The sequence below is a fragment of the Danaus plexippus genome, chromosome 10 (genome assembly GCF_018135715.1).
Source record: "Danaus plexippus chromosome 10, MEX_DaPlex, whole genome shotgun sequence".
NCBI lineage: Eukaryota > Metazoa > Arthropoda > Insecta > Lepidoptera > Nymphalidae > Danaus > Danaus plexippus.
The window spans coordinates 6,126,066-6,137,712 of record NC_083543.1 but is presented as its reverse complement, the minus strand read 5'-3'; the positions used below and the strand labels follow the sequence as shown (position 1 = coordinate 6,137,712).

Genomic DNA, 11,647 nt, shown 5'->3' with positions numbered 1-11,647 from the left:
TTTTACGCTAGTAATATAGTGAATAATAAACGAGTATGTTAGACTGCCATTTATGATATATTTATTTCGTTGAGATATTTTAATCATTCCATTGTCATGTTTCCTTCGATCCCGCACCAACGCCTCTAGTGTGTATTTTGAATTATTTATGGAATTATTCTTATAATCATACATTTAGATAAAGTGCTTCTGAGTAACAGCGACCTCTTACTTATGCAACTACTCGATGTTCAGGTAAACAAATTTACGATAATCCCCAAATTCTAAGAACACGTATGAACGCATTAACAAAAAAAAAATAGTATAAAATTGTGGTTAGTGTTATTGTTCAGGATTTTTTTCCTTAAAAACATAAAAAACGGTAATTATTAGTTACGAGGCTTGGGGATTGTATAAAATAAAGTGAAAGTCTTTATAATAGTTTCACTAATTGTATTATTAAAGTTAAAACTAGAGAGTAATGTAGTAGACATTTCATTACTACCTTAGGTTATCATCAGTAAATATTTGTACAACCAAAAAATAAATAAAACATGATAAAAAATAAAAGAATTCAAAGAAAGTTTCTGTGCGCTTGTTGCATATCATATAAAGAGAATTTATTATTTATTAGCATCATTAAGAATTGTATAATAAAAAAAAGTATTTAAACAACTGGTAGTTAGTATATTTTGTTTTTGGCGAACTGATTTGAAAAGTCTTTAGTAAATTATAAAAGTTGTCATCAAATACAATTTAACAAGACATTAATATGAAATTAAAAACATTTGTATTATTCACTATCTTGTTTGTGACTAATGTATAAATTATTTCTTATAGTTTAAGGATATTGAGAAAAGAAACAATCGTTTTAACCATTATTTTTGAGATATATTGAAATGTTAAATAGGGAACTCCTCTATTCCACTATACTGTTCTATATTCATTTTATTTTCTCATCTTAATTTATGATTAGATTTTATGTTTGTTTTCGGTTTCGGTAAATAATCTTGTCAAAATGGGCTTATATTAATGTGTGAGAACTATGTTTTAGGCCGTTACATATGAAATCAGCGTTTCGTCGTACAGGCTACTTTGATCTCAAGTATTTTCTCTTTGGTTAGGAATTACAATTTCAAATTTATACAGCTTTTTACTCATGAATTTGTTTTTAGAAAATCCTACTTCATATGTTTTTTCCATTTTGGGTTTTATTTCTTTGCGTTATTTACGAGTATGAGTTCCGTCGTGGCAACAATGCTGCAGAAACGGCTCGAAAGATTAATAATGTATGGCGGTGATATGGCAAAAGAAAACACAGTTTTTTTTGTTCCCAACGTTTTCGTTATGTCCATTACGACTTGCGAAAGAAGCCCCGCGGGCGACCGGAGTTTAAGGTTAATAATGAAGAATTGAAGGCTAATAATAAATCATTGTGAAAGCGGGTCTATCGCAAACCAAATCCGAGTTTGCTGCAGGCTACGGCGTTAGTAATATAACTATTTTAATCCACTTGAAGCTCATTGGGGAAGTGAAAAAACTTGAAAGGTGGATCCCTCGTGAATTGAGTTGAGCAAATCGACAAACGCACGTAGACTGCTGCGTTACATTAGTCAACTGGCGTAATAATGAAGGGATTTTTAATTTAATCATTATCTGATATAAAAGTGTATCTTATATGGTAATCAGTAACTCTCATCGCAATGACTGAAACGTGTCGAACTAGCCCAATCCGGCTACAAACGGAAAATGACTTAAAAAAGTTTGTTGTGAGATTTGGTGGACTAGTGCCGGTCTTGTTCACTTCAGCTTTTAGCTTTAAATCTGGCCAGATAATTGCGACAGATGAGTATTGTCAGCGACTGCAAATCATAAAAGAAAACCAAGCTGCTAAACATTTGGGGTTGTTCAGTCACCGTGGGCCAATACTGCTTGGGGACAACGATTGACCTCACACTGCACAACAGACAGTTACCAAATTAAAAGAGCTTCAATTGGAATGTCTGAGGTATCCACGGTACTTTTCGGAGTTTAGTCCAACAGATTACCATTTTCTCGACATTTAAATAACTTCTTGCAAGGAAAGAAATGCAACTCTGTTGTGGCAGTTCAAAGTGCCTTCAAAGATTTTTTTGAATATGTTCCGAATGTTTTTTTTTTTTTAAGTAAAGTGTCTATGAGATGGCAAAAGTGCATTGATAGCAATGATACATACTTTCATTAAGTAAATATATTATATTAAAAAAAATCGACTATGGATTAATTCCCTACAAAACTACAATTTCATACACAAGGACTTAACATATACATCAATTTGAATGAACTTTTTCAATATCACAATATTAACAAACTTTTAAAGCGCCTCACTATATTTATTATCACAAATACACTTCTGGCTTTGAATTATCAATACAACTTTAAAACGCTGTACGCCACAACACAAAAAAATCACCATCAAAGTGATCATACAAATTCCTTGAATATTTGACCCACAATTTATAAACAAATCGAAAAAGTAGATTTGCAGTCCAGCAAAAAAGTAATACTGTCAGAACGTTGCAGCAAAATCAATAAGAATATATTACAGCTCTGCATAGAATCCATAAATCGATCCCATAAATATAACATTTCATAATTTAGAAGCAAAAACCTATTCGATAGAACAGGTAGTCATAAAGAACCCCTTGACCAAAACGACCTAAAAATTTTCATGATCTAGAAAAGATGACATGCAAACTTGTAATTATATTATTTGTCATCAGTATTGCACAATTAAAAATTTACAATAACTTAAAGTGGTTTTCGTGATAATTATGGAATATTGTGATTTGAAAAATAAATGGTGATGATATCGTAATGTCATATACTCTATTTCCAATGTAGATAAAAGCCCCGAATGAATACATGAGTACAATTCATTTCAGAGCCATCGACGATAGATAATAACAGCGTACTGATAACGAAAATGTTTACAAGGAATATGATAGGAGTGGACGAAAGAAATCACAAGAAAAATACCTCGTTTTCGAGGAAAATTAAAATATTTTTTATATTAATTCAAATATTATTAAGTTTGGATTTCGGGTTTATAGAATACAAAACTCTAAAACAGAAGTTTTTACTAAAATTGATGACGTTTTTGGTGTCTTTGTGTTTGGGGATCTTTATAGTAAAAATGTTATACAATATGGGTGACTACTACTATATAAATTGGGGCTTAAAATTTTTATTAGAGTATTACTTGTACATTTTAATTTTGATTTTTACTCCAGAACATAGAACGTTTCGTTTTTATCAAACGAAATTACAACAGTTTGATAATAAAATCCAAGTCCAAACTTCATCTTTTAAGTTGGACAACAAAATAATGTTCTGCTTCATGTTGTTGTTTTCCTTTGATATGATAACAATTTTTCTTTATTACGCATATTCCGATGACTACGAGTTACAAATGTACTTACAATATATATTTTATATCCCTTTGCGTTCCTACAATTTACCTTTAATAATATTTTACTTCGTATACCTCTCGATGCTCTATAGGTTAAAGCAACTTAACGTGTACATTGAAAGTCGCAAATCTTCTGTATTAAGTACATTACGACTTTATATGTTCCTAAGTGATTCTATGGACAATGTCATGATATCCTTCAGATACATTGTAAGAAATAACAAAACCTTCCCATTTTACGTTTTGATCCTAACCGTTTTTCCTAATAAATTTTTCCTTTTTAGTATTTTGTATGCTTATTATTTAACATACCAGGAATGATGGGATCTACATACTTGCTGATTGAACTTATACAGACGAAAAGCAACGAAGTAAGTTCATAAGCTTTGCGAAGTGTGCTTATAACTAGTTCGAATATTCGCGCTACATCTGGAGCGCTCCCAGTATTTCATACATACATCTTCGCACATTACCTATGGCATTAACATAGATTGTTGAGTGAAAAACCTTAAATATTTCGTATGTAGTGTGACGATGTAAATTCGTGCGAAGCAAACAAGAACCAAATAATTTTATATAAAAATATTTTTTACCTTCATTCCAGTTAAACATTGGAATGCTTATACCGTATTTCTCTCTTTTCCAAGAAGTCATTATTAGGACTGCTCCAACCATAACAGCCACCTGCATGTCGCAAGAAGCTATGAAAATTAAAATTCTTTTATATGATCACATTCTTCAAGAAAGAGGTGTGTTCTAATTATAAGTCAATATATACAAAAATTGTATATTTAAAACTGAATTTAGCTGAATTAATTAATTGAGATTCTCCCACAGCTGTTTATTCTAAAAGATAATATCAGTTTATGATAAGGAATTTTTATTTTCAGATAGTCGTGAAATACGCATTATGGAGAGATTCGCCAAGTACATAGACGCAAGGCCGTTCAAATTCTATATTTTCTTCATAATTCCTATGGACGCTACGTTACTCGTCATAGTGCTTGATGCTTGCATCAGTTATCTCATCATCATAATACAGATGACACACATTGTATAAGGCTTAATGCTTAGAATTCTAAGTCTGAAATAGTTTTCCCTTGATTCAGGCTTGGTTTTCTTTTTCGCCTAAATTAATGACTTATTGATATAGTTTTTGAAATTATTTTATTTTATTGTAAGAGACCTTAATTTATGATACACTTTTAGTTCTACCGAAAAATTAAAGAACCTTCCGGGGTTAAGAAAATGTGAATGTAATTTTAAATAAGCCTATTTGTTTCAGGGTGAAGTATATTTTTGTATTTAGGTTGTCCCTAAAATTTAAATAGTCTTTTATTTAACTTGTAATTCGTAGGCTCATGTATTTTCCTTAAAAAAATAATACCAAAAGCTGGCCGTTGTTACAAAAATTTAACAATGTTCATTGGTCTTCTGTAGTTGTTTTATATTTCGATATCAAAACATAAAAGGACTATTCTTTGTTTAGGCTGGACGGATGTTAATGTAATATTCACTAGGAAATTATGTTATTACAAGTCATTTTATTCTAGAAATATAGTTTCATAGCGTAAATATAACTAAGCGTCATCTTGGAAGAATCCTGAAGAACAAATTGTTCATTGTTTGTTTGATTGTTGTTGTCATAGCAGGACAACTTTTATATTTATAGTATGTACAAATAAAACATGGGAAATACCTTCATATAAAGATTTATTTTTCTGAGATTATTCCGATTTTCATTATTAATTGAAAATGATTTTCTTAATGAAACTAATTACCAAGTTCTCTACACAGAACTACAATTTTCAATTGTTTGACAGATTATGATGAGCTAATAATGGAACTTGAAAGACACTATATACCGATGAACTATTTGTTAAACAATTAATAAGGTATTTTATTTTTAAAACCTTTTTTAGTTAACCTTTTTTGCATTTGGAATTTTAATGTTTAAAAAAAAAAACAGAAAAACAAGAATGCACTACGGCAATTTTTCCTTAAAGCTGCTCCGGATCGGACTAGAATGATAGATACATATGAGAAAAAACAAAAAATCCCAGAGGATGTTTGTGCGTCCCGACAGGATATATATTCACGACTTTTAAAGAATTGTTGTGTCAATAGAGCTTACGGTTCTTTGGGAAAACAACATCCCCAAATACCATGCAATGAAGGTCAACAGTATTGCGAGCTCACCAAGGAACTCACTAAGAATTCGTCGTAAATTTGTAGGCGGTAGAAATAATAGGAGCAAGAGGTATAACAGCTAAATCTCTCTACAACCTACTAAAAGACTTGGGCCAGTCCAGAACTAACATTAATTCATTCTTGGAACGTACTTGAAAGGAAAACCTAGTAGGTTCGTTTCAATTTCCTTAGCTAGAGAGAGGAGCTTGGACGGTAGAAGCGAGCGTTTTACGCGGGTTACACAGGGGTCCCTTAAAACTACACCTGGGTTGCAAGTTCCAAGCACTGTTAAAGCTCTTCTCCCTGCAATGCGATGGACCCTCCACCGGCGCGTTAAATCAATTGAATGCTGAGGAACTGTCGTCTCATGGACGTGTTATAAAATATTGTTATTTTTAAATATAAGTTTTACCTGAACACATTTTAAAGAATGTGCCCTCAAGTAATAGTAACGATAGCATAGCTTTTATGTATAATATGGTTTGATCAATAGCTTTAGCGTAATAGCCTTACGGAGCTTTGAATAGGGTATACATAATTTAACCTTAGCATTACAGAGATTATCCCATGCGGGTTTTTCAATAAATATTTTAAAGTGTTCTTTCCTTAAAACTAGCCTAGAGTATTCAGGGAATATAATATAGAACGGTACAGCTAAACCAAGCCCAAGGATAATTTCTGCTCTATCGAAAGCCCAAGTACCGAGTAATGTAAAAGAACTGAGACAATCTAACGGCCTTGCGGGCTGTTTTATAAAGTTCGTTCCGAATTTTTCAAAAATTATGACTTCACTTTATGAGTTGACAAAAGCTAATGTCCCATGGAAATGGACAAATAGCCAAGGTAAAACCAAGGAATGAAATCATAAATAGATTAACATCTTCCCGTTTGTTAGCTATATTCGATCCAGACTTGCCCTGCAAACTTCACACCTACGCCAGCGCTTTAGGCTTTGGTGCTGTTCTAATTCAAAAACGAGACTTCACACCACATGTAATCGGTTATCGTAGTAATAATAATAATATAAATAAACAAATTTCTTACTCTAACAATTCATAGTTTACATTAAAAGTCTTATGATTTACCAGTTCCAAAATAATAAGTTTATTAAAAAAAGCTTAGCCTGCTCACCTTTATAATCACCCATTTAAAAAGTCGTAATCCATTAAAGTGTGAAATTTTTAGCTCTTAGCTTACGTTTTCACAGAAGTCAATTTTATTTTTATGTGTAAGGGAGCAGAGTTTGTATATCCTAAAGTTCAAGCTTAGGGATCTAAACTTATATCCCAGTATCTGCATCAAAATATGAAGACATTAGTTACCCTAAATTAAAATTTCTACAACCTTGATTCTACCACGTTTTATCGTAAACTTAGAAAGTATTATTTAAATGAAACTAATATATTTCGGATATACTACACGGATTTTATTATTTTAAAACTAAATAATCCCGACGTTTCGGTTACTTTTCAGCAAAAAACTTTTGCTGATTGAATGAATGAAAAAAATGAATAAAACTCGCGAAAGTTTAAGATCGCATTAGAAAGTATTAAACAAACATTTTTTTTATTTTTTGAATAATATTATTTTGGTATTTATAACTCTTTACTGGTCAATGGATATATATATATATATATATATATATATATATATATATATATATATATATATATATATATATATAAATTTTCAATGGTCTTACTCAATATTACTTTTATTAACAAACTTAACAGCGCCTGATGATGTTCAATCTGCCAAAAACGTTTCTGCCAGTGAATAAATGATATAAACATAAAACGTTGTAATGCCGCAACACAGAAACAATACCTTAAAAGAGGTCATACAAAATGAATATTTGAATAAAATATGAATACTTGAAAGAGTAAAGTCGCAAGGCAGCAAAAAAAATGATACTATCAGAACGTTTTACCAAAATCAATTAGTACATATTTAATATTTATTACAGCTGTGCATACATAAAATAAATCGAACCCATGAATATAAAATTTCATAATTTATAAGCAAAAAGTATTCGATAGAACAGGTAGTTTTAAAAACCCCTTGACTAAAACGATAGAAAAAATTTCCATGGTCAGTATTGCTGAATAAAAAATTTACAATAATTAAAAATGGTTTTCGTGACAATTATGGAATATTGTGATTGAAAAATAAATGGTGATGATATCGTAATGTCACATACTCTATTTCCAATGTAGATAAAAGCCCCGAATCAATACATGAGTACAATTCATTTCAGAGCCATCGACGATAGATAATAACAGCGTACTGATAACGGAAATGTTTACAAGGAATATGATAGGAGTGGACGAAAGAAATCACAAGAAAAATACCACGTTTTCCAAGAGAATTAATATATTTTTTTATACTAATTCGGGGCGATCCTAATTGCCGAGAACGCCCCCTTTCTCAGAGGCAGTAAGTCCGGTCTTTGCCAGGACCGGCCAGTCGCTTGTGAGCCTGTCGCTGACAGATCCGGGGTGGACCAACATAGCGGCCGATGGCTTTCGCAGTGGTTTTAGTTAGTAGGGGCCTGCCCAGGCCGAGTCTCACACATCCTCTCCGGCCCCACCAAGGCCGGTTAGACGGCTCGTAAAAAGAGTTTCCCTGCGTCATAAAAAAAAAGGATTACATAATTACATTAAAATTATAAATATAAACGTATTAGTGTTAATTAATCACGAATCTCAATACAAATTAGTAAGACTGTGTGCGTGTGAGCTTGTATGTGCGAATGTGTGAGTGAGTGTGGGTGTGTACATGTGTAGGTCTGTGTGTTTGTATTATCCATATTGAATATGTCTAAGTAAGAAAATTAGTCGTTATAAGTAGTGGCTAAACGATTTACTAAGCAGTTGCTTCCATATTTTATGCTCATCGGCAGTGTATTAAATAATGCTGTCCGACGAGTACGTCGATTTGGTATTCGAAATTATAACAAGGATAACAATTCCTTGCAACTTATTTCGTTGGACAAAAGTGAATAAAGCATCATCATATCATAGTGCTTGCGACGTGTCTCTAAGGTGTCTGTGTAGTAATGACGGCAAGCCTCAGTGAGTAATCAAATATTTCATGGTCCTTGTAACTAACAAACTCCATAAATTTTATTTAAATGCTTTCTACTTTGTGTTTGTAAATATTGTACTGCGGTGACCAAACTGTGCGTGCCTATTTTAACAAGTTGCGAACATATGCTAAGTATACAATTTTAATATATTCAATACTAGAGAAAGACTGAAATTCACATTTTATTTATCCCAATTGTCTAAAAGCTTTGTCAGTTGCGATTTTTATCTGCTCATTCATTAACAATTTCGAGTCAAACTAAACTCGAACATCGCGTACCAAATCGATTTTGGGAATTTCAATGTTATTAATTTTGTAAATATAATTAATTTTTTTTATTTTGCAAGAAAAGGTTATGTGAGCGCACTTTAATATATTAATTTTAATTAATCGCAATATTTTGTAAAAATATCCAAGTCACGTTTAACTGAAAGGCAATCAGGAAGAGATTGTATATTTTAAAAAACTGTTAGTGTCATCCGCAAACATGAGAAATCGGGATTCCTTTATAGATATAAATATATAATAAACATATGCATTATATAGCAGTGGACCTAGCATTGAACCTTGAGGTACACCAGAGCTTGAAGAAACGAAATCACTGCATGCACCTTCACAAACCACGTCAAAACAAGTCACCACGTATGCCAAGAGCTTGTAGCTTCTGAAGTAAAATAAAGTGGTCTACACGGTTGAAAGCTTTTTCGAAGAAAATATAAATTGCAGCAATTGCATTCTTTTTCAAACATAAGTTGTAAATACCGAAAGGTTTATTGACATTGAACGTTTGTTCATGAAACCATGTTGCTCAAGCGGAATTGATTGATGAATAAGGTGTAATTTGATTGATTATTGCCTTTTTGAAGATTTTGCTTATTTTATTAAGGATATATATGGTCAATAATTTAGTATATTGTTTTTTAATCCCTTTTTGTGAAGTGGTGTAGATAATTAATGCCTCTTTCCACTTGGATGGAGAGGAAGCAATCTCGTTAAGATATTTATGAAATATATTTGACAAGGGTTTAACTAAATTTATGGAGCAGCGAATATAGAATATGGGAGGAATGTTATCACTTCCGCAACCTTTAGAAGGATCCATTTTCCTCATTATTGATGTAATAGAATCATTTGTGATTGTAATGTTAGCAATATGTTCTTCAAATTCTGACAAGGATAAGTTTACACTATCGTATTTTGCTGCAAGTTTACAAAAAGTGCTTTCGAAAATTGTACTAAATCCAAAACAAATATCGTGAATATTGCTAAACGATTTCAATGAGAGTATCCTAGTTTTAGGATAGTCTACTCTTTTATCGCGTAGACACCTTTGGTACCACCAAAGATATTTTGGGTTTTCCTTGATTAAATCTTGAAGTTTATCCTTATAGGCGGTGAAGCAAGAAAAGTTATGGTGGCTGAGTACAAAAAAAAAACTAATGCAGCAAACAAGTATGTTTTCAAAAGTAAGTACTGAGAATGAAAAAGCTGGGCTGCCTCATATGAAGTTTCATTACAATTAGCCAGAGCTAAAAAACCATTTAATGATGGAGTTTTAATAAAAAAAATACGCAGTTTAAATGGCTAAACACTTCATGCAGCCAAAATTAGCGGAAAAATTAAATCTGTTCTATTATCTCATCAAACGCTGGCGCGACGAATAGAGGGCATGGGTAATTATATTTTGAAAAGTTTATGTGATTGCTTTGTAGATTGTGAGTACTATTCAATATGTTTGGATGAATATACCGACAAGTCCAATGTCAGACAATTAATAATCTTCATACGTTGAATTTCGAAAGATTTTACAATCACGGAAGAAATGCTGTATATAATACCATTTCATGGAACAAGAACAAAAATATATGTGAAGCAGTTAACAAAACTGTAGTAAAATATGGAGGATTTCGTAAGTGTTCTTGTATTGTGACCGATGAGGCAAAGCTGTGACCGGGACAGTGACAGGATTCGCGGGACTTCTAATACAAAATGACATTGATTGCCTGCTGTTGCATTGTCTCATACATCAAAAAGCCTTGTGTGGAAAATCTTTGCGTCAAATGAATGCTATGAAAGTTGTTATAAGGATAACCAATTTGATTTGAGGTGGAAACAGGGCATTGACATATAGAAAATTTAGGGGCTTTTTAAGCGAAATCGATGCAAGGTATAGAGATTTACTATTGCATTCAGAAATTAGATGGCTAAGTGCTGGACAGTGATTGCAACGCAATTTCGCTTTACGAAAAGAAATAACTTTATTTCTAAAAAATGAAATATCATCTAACACTTCCGAACTACCAGATAAAATGCAAGATCCTCAGTTTCTGGCTGATCTTGCGTTTTTAACTGATATGACGCAACATATGAATGAATTAATTTTAAAATTTCAAGGCAAAAACCACAATATAGCCAAAATGTACGGAATGGACTCAGAAGTAAACTGAAATTGTTCAAAACGTCTCTACAACAAAATGATTTTCTTTTATTCCAAGTTGTAAAGAACATTATTTAGTGATGAAAAATTTTGAAGAATGCAATTTTTGGACCACCTCAAATACATGGACGAAATAATCGTCGAATTTGAGCAGCGTTTTGCATATTAAATAAACAATTGAGTGATATAGCACCCTTCACTGATTCATTATCGATCGCAATTCAGAATGTGAAGTTTGATTATCAACTGGAACTGTGTGATCTGCAATCAGACCCCTTTTACAAGGACAGAACAGAAACAAGAATTGATTTTTTAAGCTCCTCGCTGAAGGTTTCCCGAAACTGGCGAATTTTGGGCAAAAAATAGGCTCGATGATGGACAGTACCTACCTTTGTGAGAGTGCATATTCAACAATGAAGCTTATTAAATCAAAATACAGGTGTTCATTGACAGATTCTTCACTTTAATATGCACTGCGAAAAGTAGATAATAAAATAACGATA

At 32.1% G+C, this 11,647-nt stretch overlaps 1 protein-coding gene across 1 annotated transcript; it reads left to right on the top strand.

The window, feature by feature from the left end:
- The first annotated feature begins 2,837 nt into the window (after positions 1 to 2,837).
- On the top strand, positions 2,838 to 5,117 carry LOC133318977 (uncharacterized). Its single transcript, XM_061521668.1, has 4 exons — positions 2,838 to 3,640; positions 3,715 to 3,801; positions 4,035 to 4,179; positions 4,321 to 5,117. Exons 1-4 carry the CDS (start codon positions 2,945 to 2,947, stop codon positions 4,488 to 4,490), a joined length of 1,098 nt encoding a protein of 365 aa, XP_061377652.1. The 5' UTR covers positions 2,838 to 2,944; the 3' UTR covers positions 4,491 to 5,117.
- The last annotated feature ends 6,530 nt before the right edge of the window (positions 5,118 to 11,647 follow it).